Below are 21238 nucleotides of genomic sequence, written 5' to 3' on the forward strand. Positions count from 1 at the left end.
TAAATTATTCATAATTTATTGATTCTCCTTAATTCCTCTGTTTCATCTTTTAAATTTTCCTTTCTAAAATAGACTAGTGTTTGTATACATTCAGAAAGTCTTGGTTTTGTGAACATTTACACGAAAGTCACTAGTCAGGTGGCGACACAGCATTTGACCACTGGATTTACAAAAATCATTTCGGGTTTAAGAAGTGCTTCAATATTGCTTTAACTACTGATGAACACATTGGTTTTAATTTGAATTATCACTCTGTAGTTTATTTAACAATGTATTTCTTAAGAAGGCTTTTGTCTTTCAAACTTAAAACGCACAAATCCATGAATTCACAAACGTTTTTCTCATCTGATCCTCTTTTACCTAATATACTTACTTGAAGTACCCCTGAGATTTTAAAATAAATATTTAAAAAATTAAATATCACATTTGCATGCTCTCTGACGTTAGTTATGGTCACATGACATGTGGGTAAATAAATAAAATATTTACTTTTACTTTGATTGATTTTATAATGACTTCTTTTAATTCAAAAACAATTATATGATTTAATTGATTACTAGCTCGTCATTAAACTCATAAACCCCCTTGCAGTTCCTTCACAAACCCCACTTCAGAGAACCTTGACGTTATATAATGTTTAATTCACTTCATGATGTTAATAACAATATAATGTTTTTTTAATCTTTGCATTTTTAAATGTCAATATGGTACAAGGTTGTCCCATTTAAATCAATGTGATAAACGAGATAAGTAAGTAATAAGTAAGTAATCTAAAAGTAGTCAGAATATATTTCCTAAAATGTGTAATGTAATGGAAATCAGTTCTGTTTGTACGTTAGTTCAAAGTGCGTTAACTTTTGATTTAAAAAAGTTAATATGAACTAAAATTATCAGGCCCAAACTCTGTAGCAATATTGCTCCGTGTTAGTTCATGTTAACTAATGTATTTAAATGAGACCTTACTGTAAAATTTCACAGACAAATCTAATGACCAAGTTCTAATTATATTCAAGCTTTTGCATCTTAATTCATTCAATAAATAATTTATGAGAGGGCGGAGTTGACGTGGGGTTGAAGGTGACGTTTTCAACGCGTCATGTTTGGCGCCAGCATTTTCGCGGGGAGCGAGGAGTGGACAGACGCAGCGTAGCCTTGATCGTTTACAAACGTTGTTGTATAAACTCCCCCAATTCCTCTGATATAGGTCGTGTGTCGATGAAATCGCCTTCAGTGGTCGATAGCGTGTCCTCAGGCGCGAGGTGAGACATCTTGAGTTGTGTCTGTTGATTGGGTGGGTAACATGATGAGGGTAACTAGCTCGCTAACTCTGCAGTCTTTGTAGGGAAAGTTCCTGTTGGATTAGATTGATTACAGCAAAAACATACACGACGGTTTGAAGGTTTCAATAAACTACTCATTTTGATCTCTGTTTGCTGCAAGCGAGGTGCCCACAAGTTGTGGGCTTCAACGCACATGATTACACAATAGCTGTAAGGTACACACGACAATATGGTCTAATATTTGCATTTCGGACAGCTCAACATATCAGGGCACACCCACTAGTAACAAAAATGATATTTAAAAGCAAATACGTTATGATATTTGGCAGAGAGCTTTGATAATAATGGATGGCGTATTGTTATTAGCCTTCCGTGCACCTGGCTAGCTAAACATCACATGGAAGATACGTCTGAGCTTTTATTCTCTCCAAATGTGTTAGTAAGGCGAAATAGACGACTGAATTTACATCTATTAGTCTTTATTTGAAGACATTATTGCTATTTGTTCATCAGGGATCTCTTGTGCCTCGGGAGAACACGATGTACTGCATGCGTTGATTGACTCCAGCTCACTACGTTACAAATGTAGCATTAAATAGTTGAAATACTCACTTTTCACACGTTCACATTTACACATAGCATTTCATAATCAACTATTGATTGCAGACTAATGAATACATGATGCACAACTCTCAGCCAGGGCTGTGTTTAAGGGGGTAAAAGGTGGGAGTCATTCTAAGGGTCCCACAGGTCCAAGGGCCAGACAAGTTTTGAAACATATTTTTAAAAGGTTATTTAAAGCTCTGCTACAATTAAACAACTAAACTGAAACGGGTTTTCACATTTTATTGCATTATTTTCTGTCTGTCTTGTAGTCAGTGCTGTATGCATCACTTTGTGCTGTCATGTCTTTCAGGTTGTGAGGATGATGGCAGCAGTGCCTCTATCTAGTGCCAGCCTCCTTCCTCTTCTGGAGTGTCTGGAAGATGAAGCAGCCGGGCTGTCAGAGAAGACGGATGCCTACATCACCATTGCAAAGTAAGTGTTTACCTATGGTTCTCGTGTCTGTGTAGTAGGTTTTAACCAAATGTATGAATGTCTCTTTCATAATGATATAAGTTCTTTTGGTGTTGCAGTGATACAGTTTTGTCAAGGGTTTCTCTGTCCACACTCAGAAAATATTCTATGTTTAAAGTAATAGTTCACCCAAAATGAAAATCGTTGTCGTTTAAGAAATGAAGATACTTTTAATGAAACTTGAGAGATTTCTGTTCCTCATTTGAAAGTTCATTCCACTGCAATTTTTACACTTCATAAAGTTCCTAAAGAGATCGTAGAAGAAATCCATATGACTTGATTAGCTTTAAGTGATGAACATATATAATTTAGGCTTTTGTTTACATATGAGTATTGGTCAATACACATAGTCAAATCAAAATTTATTCAGACACCTTCAACTTTTCTCACATTATCACAGTTTATTCGCTATAGTTTAGATAATGGTAATGAAATATGACAAGAACTGAGTTAAACTGTGTCAGAACTAAAAATCTTGATAATGTCAAATAACTTTGATCGAAAAGTATGTAATGGTGTACAATCATCCAAAACTTGCTAGTATGACAATGTATACACAACTATCAATACTTTGTTGACCAGTTACCAAGCAATGCTTAATTTTGTTTAGTCTGTGGTGTAAAAAGGTCGCATTAGCAATTAAAAACACTCAAGGATCTGAATAATTTTGGTCCCTAATTTCTTACCAGTTTTACTGATAGTTCTCTGTATGATTTTGCTGTCCTCACTTACATAAATGAACTGTAGCGTCCTCCACCCACTAGTAAAAAAAAATATCCAAAATTATATTTGGTGTCCAAATAATTTGACTATTTTGGGGGTCAAGACTCATTTTTCCCACTGGTCGCTCTTTCGTGACTAACTTGGTCAGTTGGTTGCACGAGCACATAATTTGGTTGCTTTTTTTTTTTGCTACAATTTAAATCAATTCATTTAATCAATGCATGCTGATGAATGTTTATCATGGTTTATAGTTATATGGTACCAAAAGTGGTTAACACTCATCCTGTTCTTTTTTTTATCAGTAGTATTGTTTGTGATTAGAATTGTTAACGGGAATTGTGCTATGTTATGGTTATATGGTAAACGGAACCTCAAACATATTTGCTCAGTGCATTAAAACAAACCTCATTGGCTCTCGTGTGTCTAGTGAGCATGCAGTTGAGTGGAAGTTTTAAAGGTAATTATAGATTAATCATGGGGCTTCTGTTGTTCTTTTTCTTTCTTCTAGCCGCCTGAATGGAGAGGAAGGACGTCAGTTTCTGCCTGTAGTTGTAAAGCATTTTGCACGTCTTAGTAAAGTCCTGTTGGTAAGTTTCTCTCCTTTGTGAATTACCAGACTCATTCACTGGAACTTTTGAATGTAACTAAAAAATGAATAGTATAAATAGGCAAATGTTATTCTTTCAGAAAGCTATGTCTTTGCAGTGTCATCAGCCCTGCAGATTAATTTTGTTTCTTTCAGGTTCATATCTCCAGTGAGAATGAGGAGTTGTGTCAGGCTGCATTGCAGGCTTTGGGATTCTGTGTCTTCCACTCACACATTGTTTCAGTCATACCAGGTAAAGAAGTTGAGTTTTGTTTTGTATAATATACTTTATAACATTTCATATTAAGTAGCATTCATCATCTCTTTATCTTTCTTTGCTGCAGCAAATATTTCAGAAGATATACTTTCTACGCTCTGTAATGTTGTGGTAAAATCAAAAGAGAAGTTTACCTGCACTCGAGCATTATGGGTGATTTCAAAACAGAATTTTCCACCAGAGGTGGCATCCAAAAAGGTTAGTTTACCATGGATGGTCTGCTTGAAATAAGCCCTACAGTTATCATCCTGGTGGCTGAAAATGTTTTTTTACATTTCAGGCCCCAGAGATTCTGAAGAGTCTGGAGGCCATGCAGACCAGAGAGGTTCAGTCTATCCTCATTGAACATGAATCCCTCAATGTCATAATAAGGTTTGTTGAAATTCCCTGTACTTTTTCTTTTTTGGTAGTGCTGTCGTGCAGTGCTCTTCTTACTGGAGGTGCTCTGTAAATAATTTTGATTTTGTGGTGAACACCAGGTTGCTGGAGCAGGCCCCGTCTCAGATGGCTGCTGGAGCTGTGTGCTGGGCCAAGCTGGTTATTCCTCTGGTGGTTCACTCGGCCAATAAAGTGCGCTTGCGTGCGGCAGCAGCCCTTGAGCTGGGCATGCCTCTTCTTCTGGAGAAACAGCAGGAGGTGGCAGCCATTGTAGAGCCAATGATGTCTTCTGTAAGTGTATACAACACTTTTTTTGTTGTTGTTGGTGTGCATATATGAATATGTAAATAACCGTAATACCTCTTCTAATCCTCTGCTGCATCTAGATGCTCATTCCTGAAATGCAGAAGCTGTTTGCCTCTAAAAATGAGACTAATATGCTGAAGCTGTGGCCCCTGTTTGTGAAACTTCTGGGGAAGGTAAGATACTTAGTCACCAATCGCTGCTTTTCAAGTATATTTCAGTTCTGAATCCTGAGATTGTCATTATGGATGAGTATGTTTATCTATTGTATGTGTCCCTTTTCAGTTACTCCACAAAGGCGGCGCTTTCATTAATTCCTTGCTGTATTTAGAAGAGTTGGGATTCCGCAACTCCTCTCCTAATATTAAGAAGATTGCCTTCATAGCTTGGAAGAGCCTCATTGACAATTTTGCCCTTAATCCAGGCAAGTTATTTTATTTCATTATTATTTTCTTTGACAATTTCACAGGCAATTTAGGTAATTCAGATAACGATATAGTTTTACTTTGTAGAAAGTTATAATGTATTTTTTTTTTATTTCTAGGTATTCTTTAGCATGCTTATTCAGTAACCTTAAATGTGACCCTGGACCACAAAACCAGTCATATGGGTCAATTTTTTGAAATTGAGATTTATACATTTTGAATAAATAAGCTTTCCATTGATGTATGGTTTGTTAGAAAAGGAGATACAAGATACAACTATTTTAAAATCTGGAATCCGAGAAAAAAAAAAAAAAAAAAAATCCAAATATTGAGAAGATCACCTTTTAAAGTTGTCTAAATGAAGTTTTTAGCAATGAATATTACTAATTAATTACATTTTTATATATTTACAGTAGGAAATTTACTAAATAACTTCAGGGAATGTCTTTATCCTAATGATTTTTGGCATAAAAGAAAAATCTATAATTTTGACCAATACCGTGTATTTTTGGCTATTGCTACAAATATACCCGTGCTACTTATGACTGGTTTTGTGGTCCAGGGTCACAAATTAGATAAATTCATTGGCCAAAATAATCTTCCAAACCCAGATAGCAACAATTCATGGCATTTCTGTTATTTGTATTTCAAACATCTTGCTCTTTCTCAGCTGTTTTCTAAGTTGTAATGGTTTCTCTTGAGCAGATATCTTGTGTAGCAGCAAGCGTCTGAAGCTCCTCATGCAGCCCCTTAGTTCCATCCAAGTTAGGACTGAAGCTCTTCTGCTCACCAAGCTAGAGGTGTGGTGGTACCTTGTAGTCAAGCTCGGACCCAACCTGTCCATTAACTTTGAGCAGGTAAAATTTACTGTGCTTTCATTGAATAATGCTTTTTGGTCCTTGGAGACAATTGTAACCTATGTATGACCTTGGTCATATTAATTGCTTACAGCATTGTATATCTATCTCTTCTTTCCATCACTCTCTCTTAAAGGTTGGTGTACCACTACTGCACAGCACACTTCCATCTGATTCTCCACTGCCGTCCCCGACTACACCTGCTCGAACCCCTAACCCAAGCAATGGCACCTCTAACACCCCTAAATCAGGTACAACTCATTTCCTCTCATTGTGCTTTAATTTTAATTTTTTTTTTTTTACTTTTGAGCCGACAGGCTTTTCTATGGTGACATTTGCTGGACTTCAGTCATTTAGTTGGCATAAATCCTTCCATCCAATCAACAACGTGTGTGTGTGTGTGTGTGTGTGTGTGTATATAAATTTTATTTTATATTTAAAACTTTTGTCTTTCTGTTCTCCAGGCATTCCCTCGTGCAGTACACCAAGCACTACTCCTCGCATGAATCTCAACAGCAGTATGCAGGCGGCTCAGTCCTACCGTTCCATTCAGCTTTTAGGACTAGAGATGCTCCTGCACTGGCTTGTGGGTCCGGAGGTTACTGTCTCAGCAGCTAGAGAAAATCTTCAGCTCAGTCTGGGTAATCATATGCATATTATCTAAGCTTTACGAGTTGTTTTCTGTCAGTGATGCTTTTGTATTGAAGTGGATCCAATTTGCCAATCTGTACAAAGTCAGTGTAAATGTCATTTGATTAGTAATCTAGAGATGCTCATATATGAACCCTGTTAGTTCACCCTGGTTTATTGAACCTCGTTATTGTAATTATTTTATGTTGACAGTGTCAGTGTACCATTTGTTTGTTTCCAGAGCCACTGACGCACCCGCTTCTTACCAGCCCTTCCTCCTTCAGTAGACATGCCTCCACCCTCATATCAGCCAGCAAAGAAGGCTTCATTACTGTGGGAAAACATGCTCCAGGTATTTAACATCATCTGCACAATGTAGCCAATGAGTCATGATGCCAGTCTTGGCTGATTCTCTTATTGGCCTGCTTAAAAGCAAATGTTTATTATTGAGGTCATCAGGAAATGAAAGGAATGCTAATGCTTTCCATGTCCATCACATAATATGAGTTTTTATTTTCCACAGAAGCGCTGCTTAATCTCATATGGAGCAACCTGATCTCTTCTGTCAGTACAACAATAGAAGCCGGTATGTTAACATTTACACTCTCTAAGAAAGTCAAAGATAATTTACATAGACACTTTCTGTTGTGGATACTGGCTTATAGTAATTTAGAAAGTTTTCCTGTAGAGATGCACCGATTGATCGGCTAGTGATCGGAATCGGCCGTTTTTTTTGCATGACCGGCCGGTCAATTTCTCCTCTTGCCGATTCCTAGCCGATCCTTTTATTGCCAGCGGCGCATGCAATTATGTCACAGCCACACACGCGCACGCACAGTCGAGTGTAAACATGTCTTTGGTGTGAGTGAAGATGAGACAAAGATCGCAGTTTGTAACATTTATAAGGCCAAAATACAACGTAAGGGAACAACCACGAACCACGCGTGTGTTTGGACACGTGGTAGATCGCGCCCCCGCTCTGCATATTTTGCATGTCTCTGTTAGTTAACACACCTGATTCAGATAACCCGCTCATTAGAAGTAAGCTTTGTGAATGAACTGTGTTCCGATTGACAGTCCCTGCCCAGTGTTCATTGCTCCCTACTCCCTGAGCAGGGGATATCCGTTGAAGTTTACTACACTTTCATTCTCATATTTGCGCTATGCCACCGCAGACAGCGTCTTCTCACACTAATAGTTCGAAGCCAGCATATGTTACATTTAAAGGTAATTTAAGCGTGCGCGACGTGAATTTAATTTGTATTTATTTACAGATGCATTTGTTACACTTCTCCAGTAAGTTTCATCTGTGTATGAAGACGCTGTATGCGGTGGCGTAGCGCAAATATGTGAATGAATGTTACGAAGTGTAGTAACGTTACCGCTGGATTAACTGGTGACAAGGCAGAAATGCTTCTCTTTATCAAGAAAATTTTGCTATTAATGCTCAAGTAATAGCATTTAGTACTAGCATTGGTATTTATACCTGTTTGAAGACACAGTGCACTTTGTTATTAAAGCTATTGTTGTGAGATGATCCTGTAATGTTTTAAAAAAAAATCCATATAAAATTAATTGAAGAAAAGTAGATTTTTGTATGCCTGCTTTGTTACTTATATTTTATTTCTAATGTTTTCAAGGCTCAGAGCACTTTATTTTGTTAGTTTTTTTTTAATATGAGAAGATGCTGTAATGTTTATACATTTCTTTTTTTTATAAAATAAAAAAAACATTGAGGAAAAGATTTTTGCTAGTATAACTATATACTATGTTAGTTACAGGAACTAATTTTATACCTTTTTCAAAGGCACAAAGCACTTTACTTTGTTAAAGTTATTTAGTTGTAAGAAGATCCTGTAATGTTTAAAAATTTATTTTATTATAAAATAAATTTAATAAAAGAAAATATTTCTGTATATGCCCATGCTTTCGTTACAGTTCTTAAAAAAAAAATTGGAATCGGCAAAAATCGGAATCGGCAGGTCACACTTACTGAAAAATCGGAATCGGCCAAGAAAATTGCAATCGGTGCATCTCTATTTTCCTGTTACCTATTTCAACAGGTAATAAGAAGGAACGACAGGGGTCAGAGGTTCTCACGCTGCTTCTACAGGCTTTGCAGTCCGTCCTGACCTCAGATAGTCTGCCTCCTGAACGGACCCTGGTAAGATGGCTCTCGATGGTGAAAATTACCTGCTAAATGAATTGAATGCTCAAAGTGTTAGCCAACCCAGCTGCAGTCTGGCATGCTGAACATACTACCTTTCAAAAGTTTAAATTCAGTAGGAGAAGAGCATTCTATTCATCAAATAGAAAAAAACTGGGGAAATAAGTATCACAATTTCCACAAAAACAGCATATTAGAATGATTTCTGAAGAATTGTGTAAGACTGAGGACTGGAGTAATGTCTGCTGAAAATTCTTTGCCGTCACAGTAATAAATGACACTAAAAATCTTATTTTTAAATGATAAAGAATTTACTATTACTGTTTTTACTGCATTTTAATCATAAATGCTGCTTTGGTGAGCATGAGACTTCAAAAGCTTCACAGTTCAAATATCTGGGGTTAGTTTTTTAGTGTATTCAATTAAAAAGGTTATGTAGGTAGTTGGTTCAACTGTTGTTTTTCTGCAGATTTTGTTGGAAGCCACTGTTAAGGGAATACCTCAGAAGGTGCTTGGTTCTGCAGCTTATCAAGTGGCAAACATGGATGTATTAAATGTAAGTGCCTTTTACCCCTTATTGTACAGCATAGCTAAATTTATCAGCATTTTTATAAATTTTCACCCTTGAATTATTGCATGTCTATATATCATGAATGTGAAAAGATTCTCCACATCTTTTTCAGGGTACACCTGCACTTTTCCTAATACTGCTATTCTACAAGAGTAACCAGCTCTCATCCTTTCTTGAAGATGAGAGGTAAGCATAAATCCTTTTAAAATAAGTCTTAATACCTAATATTGTAACACAAACGCTTGTTCCAGAGAATTCTTGCAATAAACCTTTAAAAAAAGTGATACTACTCATATTTTTGTTTCTATTGCTTAACTGGGGCAACTTTTTCTTGCATCTGACAGGTTTTTTTCTAGCCTGGAGACCCTTGTGAGCTGTGGGTTTTGTGGACCTACGTCACCCCTGGCGTTTGGAGAGGCTGTTTTAGGAGCGATTAGTGGGAGTGTGGGGGCTGTTAAGAACAAGACACAGCTCTGGAGGATGTGGAGCATAGTGGTAAACCCTCTGACGGACACAATCACTCAGGTACTAAACTCAGATCATCAGTACTGTAGAACGAATGTGCATTTGGCAGTCAAACTTTGTATTTCACTGCTAAACGAAAAATTGCTCCAACACAGACCAATGAAGTGAATCAAGGAGATGCTCTGGAGCATAACTTCAGTGCCATTTACAGTGCCTTGATGTTCCCAGTTATTCACCTGCTGCCTGGCTCACCCCTGCCCCAAGTAAGAGATTTTTATCTTTCATGCAGATGCTTTCTGCAGTATTATGCAAATGCTTCATGCGCTCTTATTTGACATTTACTTTTTTTTATTTTTTTTATTAGACCACTCAGAAGGCACTGATCAGTACGTGGTCCAGGCTTTACAAGGCGTTTGCTCGCTGTTCAGCTTTGGTAGCCACAGCAGATGAGAACATATGCTGTGAGGAACTATGTGCCAAGATCTCTACGTCTCTCGACAGCAAGGCTCTGAAAGTACGGACTTTGCAACTCTGTAATAAGTGTAGAAGATGTATTCAACTGTGTACCTAATTGTTATGGTGGGGTTTTTTTTCTCTCTCTCAGAGTCCGTCTATGCTAGATGCAATAGCAAATATCTTGCTGATCATCATTGAGAGTATGGACTTCTCTCCTTACACCCCACAGTTCCAGCAAAAGTCAAAATGTAAGGCTTTTGCTTCAATTTCAAATGGGCAAAGTAGTGTAATGGCACTGTGTCACCATGTTTTCTTGTTAATCCATAGCTCCTCATACACCTTTGAGTTGGGTACGCAAGAGAAGCAAAGCCTTGGGGAATCTCTCAACCTTCCACGCTCTTCTGGTGCAGACTCTAGATGCGTTCCTTTCTGTGGACCTCTCGGGAGCATCTGTAGAATCTACCAGTGGAGTTTTAAATGGAATTGGCTTGACACTGCTCTCTAACTTGTCAGCTCTTTTCACTAATATCTCACTGCCCACGTTTATACAAGAGGTGCTGACCATCCTCGCCAAACCCCTCGCACGCCTTTTTGAACAGTGCTCCAGGTGTGTGATGTTTTCTCATCCTTCATATTTTGAACATCGTAATTCATTGTCTAATACTGTTTTTCTTTATAAAAGTCATGATGAACCATCAAAGCTCAGTGCAACATTAGGACCCAAGGTAAGTTTTTACCCAGCTGTGAATTTGAAATCAATTCACAGGTCTGATGTGTAGTCTTTTATATGTATGGTTAGGTTGACTGACTTATTTGCTATTCATCTCATAGTTGGAGAAACTGGCCACGGACCTGTTTGGCAGCCTTCAGACACAGTCAACTCTGCATGACGATGAGATGCTTGCTATGTTGTCGCCCTTGCTCTGTGTGCTTTTTCCGCACAAGAGCAAGCAAATTCGCTCTGTGGTCACACAGTTCTGGAATGCCACCTTTGGAAATGCACTCACCTTGACTTACCCTGAGCCTCTCAAGTACGTTTTCATGCTATTGATTTTCAGATCTTAAGTCCATAAGTATGCTAGTCTTCAAATTTGTTGTTGTAATTTTTTTTTTTTTCCCTCAGGTCTGTTTTAAGTCAAGCTAAGCAAAAGACTCCATTGATTTTACCTGGTTTTGAAGCCGTTGATGCACCAGATGATTACAGTGGACAGTATACGGTAAGGTTCAACGTTTCATTCAGAGCTTGACTCTACAGTGATGCAATATGTGAATTTAGCTTGGTGTTTTTTCTTTCATTCCTAAGTGTGTTCTAATCATGTTTTGTTCTCTAAGGGTGAGAGTTCTCAGCTGGACCCTCAGATCAGTGGGGTAAAGATGACCTCTGTGGGAAAAAGAGACTCTCTTCTGGCGAGGGCAGAAGAGCTAAAAGGAAGAGGCTCTGTATCTGTAACAAAGCCGGTGTCTGTAAGTTTGAATAAGTAAAAAAATGCATCTAAACTTAAATTTAATTGGCACTTAATACGCAACAAGTTCCATCAACAAATTGCCTATTGCCCCTCTAGGTAAAGCTGGATTTTGGATCACCCAAGCCCTCGAAGCGAGAAGCTATTGAGGAGGAGGCATCAGTGGATTTTGTTTTTATTCCACCTGAGACAAAGGAGAGAGTGCTAACTGAGCACCAGAAAGAGGTCAAAAGGACTAAACGGTAAGTTTGGTTTAAGTTCTCACAATTGTTTTTTTTCATGGCATTGCAGACATCTAAAATTGTCAAGGCATATTGTGTTTTTGTTTTGTTTTTTAATGAAAAAGTAAAGCCTAGTGGTGATGTCTCTGGTCAAAGTCTAGTAGTTTAAATGTCTTTAAAAAAATTAAGAAAAATAAGAAATTGTCATGATGTCTTAAATCCTGTCTTGATTTTTTTTTTTTTTCTCCCATAAGCGTTGACATTCCTGCGCTTTATAATAATCTGGATGCTTCCCTGGACACCACAGTGTTTTCACAGTATACTCAGGAGAGTCAGGGGGAGTCCATGTATGTATTGGAATTATGGCTTTGTTTTTGTATTACGCAACTTTTTTTTTTTACCCACTGTTAACATGTTTCTTATTAGGGACAAATTAACAAAAGATGAAAAGGATTATCCAGAGGAAGAGGCTGATGTTCAGCTAAAGGTAAAACGGCTTTTTTTAAAACTCTGGCACTGCTGTTTTAATTATATGAAGGATATGAGTGCATGGTTTCTGTTAAGGGTATTAATTGGTTCTAATGTTGTTTCCTGCCCCCAAGGAGGTTGCCACAATTGTGGAACCAACCATAGATGTTACAGCAAAACAAGGCGGCACCGGATCAGTTGTAGGAACACCAGAGAAAGCTACGCAAAATGAAGATCAAACTTCAGAGAAGAATCAGTCACCATCTAGTGACATCTCAGTTGATGTGAGTGGGCTTGAGAAAAGTGGACTCGAGGGAGCCAGCCCTAATGTTTCAGGTTCATCTGATATGATATCAGGTACACCACCTAAATCCAATAGCAGGCGTCAGTCGTTCATAACCTTAGAGAAATATGTTGAAGGGAAATCATCAAGTCCTGCAAGTGTTGCATTTACTGGTCCACCCACTCGCAAATCAACTAGACTGAGTTCTTTGAAGGCTTCGGAGGCTACTCTGAATGACTCACAACTTCAGACTACAAAAGAGCACACTGAGGAATCTCAAAAGAGGAGCGCTGACACATCCACTCAAAATGAGGAAGCAAATGATATGTCAATGGAAGGTCATTATAGTGAAGGTACAGATGTGGAAGAGGATGATGTGGTCCCAGATACCCAGACTCAATTATCTGGTGAAGCATCAGGTGTTAAGAACAATCCCACTGTAGAGGAACAAGGTTCTCCAGAACAATATTCGCAGAGTCTTACAGATTCTCAAGCTAGTCAAGAACCGAGAAGGTCAGGCAGACGGCGAAGTAGACCTGTACGCCCAGGGGAAGATCCAGGGGAGACGAAAAGCAAAGAACCAGTTGCAGACTCTGTGGTGACAAACACACAGAAGCCCACTCTGTCTCCACCAAGTAGCACTTTGGCTGGAAGGAGGAGAAGTAGGGTTATTGAGGACAGTAAAGTTGAAGGAGATCAGCCTAACAATAAAGGAAAAGGACAGCTTAGCCAAAGTAATTCACAGATTTCCTCTGGAGAATCTTCACAGACACCTCCACAGGCAGTAGGAATGCTCGTTAATAAAGAGCCAAGCCAGACTCAGTCCTCTTCCAAGAGTTCTCCTGTAACTCAATCGGATAGCCAAAATAAAGAGAGTTTGCCAACTCTCAATTCTGAGGGTCTGTCCCCGAGTAGACCTACGAGAAAGACTAGAGCGCACCTTGAGGAATCAACAGACAAGGAAGCACATGAAAACTTACAAAATGATCCTCAAAATGTTGCATCTGCTTTGAGAAAGAAACATTCACAGACTCCTCTTTCTGATTCTGAGGCTGACAGCCAGCAAACCGTCCGAACACGAAGAACAAGGAGATCTGAATCTCAATTACTGGAGATGTCTAGTTCGCAGACCAAAGATGAGAGTCCGACAGACTCTCAAACGCTGACAACGGTGAAGGGTAGAGCTATGAGGAGGAGAACTGCAGAAGAAGAGACCGACTCTACTAGAGATGCCACATCTACTGTAAATGCTGAGGAGTTAATTGCAAGCCAAGAATCCTCTGAAGGTCTTGGTAGATACAGAACTCGACGATCTAAAGGTTTGTTGGCTCCTACCGAGAATACAGAGTCTGAAAACACTGATACCCGAGAAGATGGACCAAGGCCTAAAAAGAGACCGCGGAAGCCATTACCCACAGACGTGCTACCAGTTGCCACAGAACCCAAAGTTGAGATGGTGCCAGATAAGGAGGATGTTTCAATGGATGTGTCCCAGGATGAGTCAGAATCTGAAACTAGTTTGAATATTTTAGTCTTTGAGACCAAAGAACTTGAGTATAAAGAAGAGGTCCCTGCCCCTGATGGTGTACCACATGAAAAGGTTACCTCTGAAAAAGAAGCAGAGGATATCAAAGTTGGGATAGATTTGAGGGCTGAAACTGGTACGGATGAAAAGGCGGCCATTAGTGAGAAGTCTGAGGGTGAAGAATTAAATTTATCTTCACAGATTGGGTTGAAAGATTTAAATGAGAAACCTGACACTTTGCATAAATGCCCACATACTAAGGGACGGGGCCGTGGGCGTAGACGATCTAGAAGCTGCAACTGCTTCTCAAACAACCGTGAGGTGTTCTCACAGGATAGTGACTTCCAAGAATCGCAGGAACTGAAGGAGGTTCCAGTTGTCACTGATCCCTTGAATTCTCAACCTGAGCAGTCGAGCTCTACATCTGTTTTAGAAGAAAGCAAGAACTCTGCATATGTCTCAGATGCTGATGTTCAGCCATTTTCAGCCTTGCCTGAACAACTCCCATCTGAGACTTTGCCCTCTGAAAGTCCCATTGCAAAGCTTGGGGTAATTGTTTCTCAGCTGACTGAAAAAGAGGAACAAGCACAGTTTGAGTTATCCACACCGGCAGATGAAACAAAGGAGGAGCCTGTAGAGATCCTGAAGGCAGGGACAAATGAATTGGATAGTTCTGGGTGCACAGGTAGTCAAAAGCACAAAAAAGAAGATAGATTAGAAAACACTTCAGTAAGTGCAGAACCTCTCCAGAGTTCAACACCTCAAGACACATCTCCAAGTCAAGGTCGCCCAGTAGAAGAGGCACCTATTTGCCAAGAGCAACTAGAGTCTTCCCATGTCCAGCAGGAAGATGCAGTTAACCCAGTAGTGAAGGAAAGTGAAGACCTTGCCATTTCAGAGTCAAGTGGAGAACAGGTTGTGTTGCTGGAAGAGTTGCACAGAAAAGAACTGCTTGACAAGGATGCTGCTCTTGTCGAGAAGGATGGAGATGCTCAGATAGACGACCAGGATCCTCCTGAGGACGCACAAGAGGAGTCACCTGTGCCGCCTCAAAGTAGTACCTCTGGAGCCTGCTTGGATTCTCCACCCAAGCCTAAACCTTTGGACGTTCTCAGCGGTGAGCTAGAGATTGGCCAGAGTCCGAGCAGAACCCGATCTCGTGCCTGGTCACCATCCGCTTCTCCTTCTACCAGTATTCTGAAAAAGGGACTGAAAAGAACATGTGAAGAGGATACACCCTCCCCTCTTCATAAGGTATTTGTCATTTCATGTCATTAGTTACTCATCCTCATTTCAATCTGTAAGACCTTTGTTTATCTTCGGAACACAAATTAAGATTTTTTTTTTTTTATGAAATCCAAGAGCTTTCTGTCCCTGCATAGACAGCAATGCAACTACCACGTTCAAGGCCTAGAGAAGTAGTAAGATCATCATTAAAGTAGTCCATGTGACATCAGGGGTTGACAGCGCTGCTGTCTATAAAGAAATTTTATCGAAAATATCTTAATTTGTGTTCTGAAGATGAACAAAGGTTTTGTAGGTTTGGAATGACATGAGGGTAATTAATCGCATAATTTTCATTTTTTTGGGTGAGCTATCTTTTTAACCACCTGAAACGAGTGAAATGCAATCTTATTTTCTCTTCTTATGAAACTTTATATAACTTTTTTTTTTTTTGCAGTCTCGTCGAGTGTCTTTTGCAACTCCAATTTATCATCAAGAACTGGCTGATGATATTGATCGCCGTAGTCCAGTTATTCGCACAAGTTCACCTCGGTCAAAAGTCTTGAGTGGACAGTCAAAGGTGTGTGATATGAGTTAATTATTGATTTTACATTTGGTTATAAAACTGATTCAGTTTCCACTTTTCATGAATTATTATTATTAAATGTCTTCAATTTCATTACAGTATATCACTACACCCACAAAAGGCTATGTAAGTCTAAGTCCACGTAACCTCCGTAGCCCTGGATCCAAAAGCTCTAAAAAATGCCTGGTAATTTGTCTTGTCTTGCACATTAGTTTTTTTCCCCCTGTTTATATAACCCATATAATTTTTTTATTTTTCCCTAATTTTGAAAAATTAACGTTGTCATTCAGTTACATCAGACTTCAGTTTATTTGAACACTAGCTCCAAGTGGAAATGATGTTAAAACGTTCCCCTTTTTTAATCATAGATTTCAGAGATGAGCCAGGAGCCACGTCCTATTGCTAAAGATTGTGTTTATCCAGCACTTGTTGGCTGCTCTACACCTGTAGAGGCTGTATTACCACAGATATCCTCTAACATGTGGTAAGCCAGATCACCTATTTCCCTTTCTTTACAGCTTGGGTTCAGTTCTTCTGAGAAGTTAATTTCTCAGTTTTAACTTAAATCTTTTAATATGTGGAGTTCACAAGGTCAGAACGTTTGTTAAAGTATTGGTTAGTGCAGCTGACAGACCTCTCTGTGATTAATGCACATGTACTGGTTGGGAGAAGAGCAAATGGTGCAAGTTATTTCTTTTCTTTAATAGATTTAATCAAAGATCTGAAGGTTGTTTTTTTGGGTGTTGATGTTACAGGATTAGTACAAGGTGCTTAAAGTACTTAAATTTGACTGAAATTTTAAGGCCCTTGAAAATAGCAATATTACTGAAGAGGTACATGAAAAGTGCTTGAATTTTTGAAAGACAATGCATCAATGAAAGTGTTAATTTTTCTGTAAGCACACCTTTTCACACTAAATTGGCGCAATTCAAAAAGACTTTTTTTTTCCCGCTTATTTCAGTTAATGTCTTAACTAGCGAGCTAAGCCAGTAGTAGTACTGACACAGTTGTGCAACAATGGCTAAAGATGCAAAAAGAGGAACAGATTAATCAAATAAATCGAGTCATTTTCGCTGGAGCTGCTCCGATTGATTCAAACTCGTTACATCGATCAGTCACTAGCATAAACCTGATAAAATTAAAAGAACCAATTTATTTTCGAATTTCACCATCTCTTGCAATAGTTTTAAAATGCGAAGTGATGGGTAAAACTGAGCTTTTTGAAACTCCGAATTGGTTAAAGGTTGTATCGGCGATTTCTAGCCTAAAACATAAAGTGTCAATTTCACCTGACCTTTCTTCACGATCCGCTCGCTGCCTGCCCCATAAATTGTCTGTGAAAAAACGCGTCTCTCTGGTCAGCCTAGGGTCCGAGATATGCCAAAAAAACAATCGGCACTACCAACCTTTCCACAGATAAACAAACAGTGTTCCAACCAATCAGCGTCAGGGGTTTGGTGTTGTGGACTTTCGCTCCGCCTCCCTCACATCCCTGCACCAGTAGGAAAGTCCACAACACCAAACCCCTGACGCTGATTGGTTGGAACACTGTTTGTTTATCTGTGGAATAGTTGATAGCGCCGATTGTTTTTTTGGCATACCTCGGACCCTAGGCTGACCAGAGAGACGTGTTTTTTTCACAGACAATTTATGGGGCAGGCAGCGAGCGGATCGTGAAGAAAGGTCAGCTGAAATTGACACTTTATGTTTTAGGCTAGAAATCGCTGATACAACCTTTAAACCATTGCGTTGCACAATGATTTACTGTTTCATATTGCTCCAGTCGGGTCACGAATCACTTGTTTCAGATTGGGACTTCAAATCACGTATCGCAAATCATTTGATTTAGATGGGGACTTCGGAGTGGGCTCATGAATCATTTGGCTTAGATCAGAACAGGTTTATGAATCATTTTTACGAATTGAGTGATTCAAATCAAATTCCTAAATTCCAAATTCACTATACGCAATTTAAAGTCCCGATCAAAGTCGAATGATTCACTTCAGAGCATGGATTTCCAACAATTTCATTCTGATTGGAACTTCTGTGTTTATTTTATTATTTTTCCTCAGTAGATACAAATCTCAAATGTAACCATGGTTTTACTATAGTAAAAGTGTAGTATACTTAGTATACTTTGTAATACTTTAGTAGTGATTCTTTGCATGTGTTCACTTTATTTTTGCCATTTTATTTATCTGTGTATCTTTAGAATTTGGAGAAGACGTTGTTTGATAAGTGAGATATCTGATTGAAGTCCTTTAAAAATAATTAAAAAAAAAGTGCTTAAAGTCCTTAAAAGTAATTTCATTTTACAGTTTCTGTACGGACCTAATCTTAAAATAAAGGTAACTGATTGTTTATTCCTGTGTGTTTAGGCCACGTGGCTTTGGTCAGCTTGTCAGAGCTCGAAACATTAAAACAGTTGGAGACCTGAGTGCCCTTACCCCAAGTGAAATCAAGTCTCTTCCTATTCGTTCACCTAAGCTGTCCAATGTGAGGAAAGCACTTAAAACCTATCATGATCAGCAGGTAATGTCTTGTTTACAGTAGTATTGTCCCTTTATTATGGGAGATTGTTCTGAACCTCTCACATTTGGCTGTACAGAAAAAAGGGCGTTCTGATGACCTGAAGAGTTTTGACGAAATGGAGAAAATGACATCTGAGCCTGAAGAGATGGAGCTTCCTCAAAACCAAGATGAAGAACAAACTCCAGGAGAGGCTCAAGGTTAGCTATTTTATTTCTTATGTCAACCATCATTGGTGACACATTCAACATAACGACTTAACTCATTGAATTTTAACTTTTTGCAGAAGACAAACCATCAGAAGCGGAAGTAGATTCAGAACCCATGGCTGAGGAGAACAAATCTAGTGATTTGCTCTCAGATGTTGTCGCCCTAAGTGGACGCCTGACTTCAGAGGAACTTGGTTGCTGTTCACCCAACCAGTTGGGCTTGATGCATGAACATCTGAGTGGAATGATGAGAAACATTGTGACCCATATGCAGTCCCGCTTGCTGAGTAATCTGGATGATAGTTTGCCCTGAGGACATTTGCTGACACATTTTCCTGACAGCAGAATTCACTTTTAACTTGAAGTTTAACAAAGGACTGCTTATTTCTCGAGTTTTAGCTTGAATTTTAGAGTAGATCAATTTCTAATTATGCTCTTTCAGAGAATAGACTTAAATGGCCAAAAGCCATTTCCATTGCTACTTAAGTGTCAATGTTATTTTATGGAGTGATTTTTAAGACTGTAAAATTGTGCTGAGATGCCAAGGAAACGTTTTTTAAAAAAAATAAAGTTATAGTATTAATAAAGCTTCATTTATCTGTTTTCATTCAATGTTTGAGGCATTTTTTTTCAAGGGTTTCTTGTACAACCCACCAAATTACAAACAAGGATGCCTTTTTTTAATTGCTGCTAAGGCCTATTGTTTATTTACAGTAGTTACCCTTATATCATTCCAAACCCGCAAGACATTTATCTTCAGAACACAAGATACTTACTGATGAAAACCAAAAACTTTTTGACCCCATGCATTTGCAACAACTACCATGTTCAAAGCCCAGAAAGATTGTAAGGACGTTGTTAAAGTAGTCTGTGCGACAGTGTTTTAACTTCAATGTTCTGAAGCAATGAGAATTCTTTTTTGTGCAAAGAAAAACAAAACTTTATTCAACAATTTCCTCTATTCTTAGGTTTATACAGATACTGTAAATTCAAGGACTTTCAAGCCCTGCTTTTGAGATTCAGTGATCTCACTAATCAAACAATGCTCTTTCAAATTTTTAAAAGATAAATGGCAAAAATAAAGGTAAGCACATGGAAAGTATCACTATTAAAACCATAGTTTTCTTTAGGGATTTGTATTGCATATACTTTTTGTTTTTATAACTGTACTGCCTTAATGGTTTGATGTTTGAAAATAAAAAATGCATGAAATCACTCTGAAATTCTGATCTGAAACAAATGATTCACGAACCCGCTCCGAAGGTCCAATCTAAATCAAAGATTTGTGATCCACACTCTAAAGTCCTGATTTGAATAATCATTTGCAGACTTGGAGCGTTGATCGCAAATCATTTAACTTGGATCAGAACTTTGTGTATTGTGAATTATTTGATTTTGATCAGCACTTCAAATTGCATATAGCGAGTCATTTGATTTGATTCACTTAGTTTGCAAAATGATTCACGAACTTGTTCCGATCTAAATCAAATCAAATGAAAGTTCCGATCTGAATCTGATGATTCCTTACACATGAAGTTCTGATCTTAATCGTGATGCGCGGTTTGAAGTCCTGATATTAAAACAAATGATTTGTGATACGCAATCTGATTGGAGCGCTTCAAAATAGTGAATCATTTTGCGGCGCACTGGTTCAAAGAAGTTCACTTCCAGAATAAAAATTTACAGATAATTTACTCACTCCAATCTCATCCAAGATGTTCATGTATTTCTCTATATGATCCCAGCCAAGCAAAATAAACTGTCATCATGTACTTTTTAACCTCAAATGCTCATCTTGTCTAGCTCTGCGTGAACTGTTTTCTGGTTCAAGACAGTTAGGGTATGTGGAAAAACTCCCATCTCATTTTCTCCTCCAGCTTCAAAATTGTCTTACATCGCTGCAGAAGTACTGACCCAGTGTTTACTAAGTGAACATGCAAAGTAGATCAAATGCCCTTTACAAAAAAAGGTTAAAGAGCGATGTAGGATGATTTTGAAGTTGGAGAAGATGAGATGGGAGATTTTTTCGACCTACCCTAACTGTCATGAACCAGAATACACAGTTCATGCAGAGCTAGACAAGACCAGCATTTGAGGTAAAAAAAAAAAAAAGTACATAAATTGTAATTTTTCACTAGATAAGACCGTTCTTCGACTGGGATCGTTTAGAGCCCTTTGAAGCTGCATTTAAACTGTATTTTGGAAGTTCAAACTCAGGGGCACCATAGAAGTCCACCATATGAAGAGAAATCCTGAAATGTTTTCCTCAAAAAACATAATTTCGTTACTATTGAAGAGAGAAAAACAACTTTGATGTCAAGGGGGTGAGTAAAAATTATCTGTAAATTTTTGTTCTGGAAGTGAGTTTTGAAAAGCTCTGTTTCACCCATCACTACGTGCTTTTTAAAATCATTACAAGCGATGTCGAAATTTGAAAATAAGTGGCTTTTTTTATTTGATCTGGTTTTTGTCGGTGAATCACTTGAAAAAAATTCCAGTCCTGGGGCCTCATTTATAAAGACTTGCGTAGAAACC

General features: G+C 38.4%; 2 protein-coding genes across 2 annotated transcripts in view; both read left to right on the forward strand.

The window, feature by feature from the left end:
* Positions 1–21238, forward strand: part of dgkg (diacylglycerol kinase, gamma) — a 449591-nt gene that overhangs the window by 213063 nt on the left and 215290 nt on the right. The window lies entirely within an intron of this gene.
* On the forward strand, positions 1127–19310 carry rif1 (replication timing regulatory factor 1). Its single transcript, XM_073845798.1, has 36 exons — positions 1127–1259; positions 2197–2318; positions 3589–3667; positions 3823–3919; positions 4011–4141; positions 4224–4315; positions 4423–4612; positions 4708–4800; positions 4910–5048; positions 5755–5906; positions 6043–6157; positions 6371–6547; positions 6778–6888; positions 7060–7122; positions 8600–8700; positions 9173–9259; positions 9387–9460; positions 9619–9799; positions 9895–10002; positions 10104–10253; positions 10344–10443; positions 10523–10802; positions 10878–10920; positions 11027–11226; positions 11319–11412; positions 11528–11659; positions 11758–11900; positions 12134–12226; positions 12306–12366; positions 12482–15409; positions 15837–15959; positions 16065–16151; positions 16334–16449; positions 18344–18497; positions 18574–18694; positions 18781–19310. Exons 2-36 carry the CDS (start codon positions 2206–2208, stop codon positions 19014–19016), a joined length of 7164 nt encoding a protein of 2387 aa, XP_073701899.1. The 5' UTR covers positions 1127–1259; positions 2197–2205; the 3' UTR covers positions 19017–19310.

Source organism: Garra rufa, chromosome 8 (assembly GCF_049309525.1).
Source record: "Garra rufa chromosome 8, GarRuf1.0, whole genome shotgun sequence".
NCBI lineage: Eukaryota > Metazoa > Chordata > Actinopteri > Cypriniformes > Cyprinidae > Garra > Garra rufa.

Bases quoted from the DNA above. Each gene is read 5' to 3' on its own strand.
- rif1 (XM_073845798.1), top strand. From the start codon at position 2,206: ATGATGGCAGCAGTGCCTCTATCTAGTGCCAGCCTCCTTCCTCTTCTG. The intron at 6,548-6,777 runs GTAATCATATGC...GTTTGTTTCCAG, and splicing joins AAATCTTCAGCTCAGTCTGG to AGCCACTGACGCACCCGCTT. The intron at 16,450-18,343 runs GTAAGCCAGATC...CTGTGTGTTTAG, and splicing joins CAGATATCCTCTAACATGTG to GCCACGTGGCTTTGGTCAGC.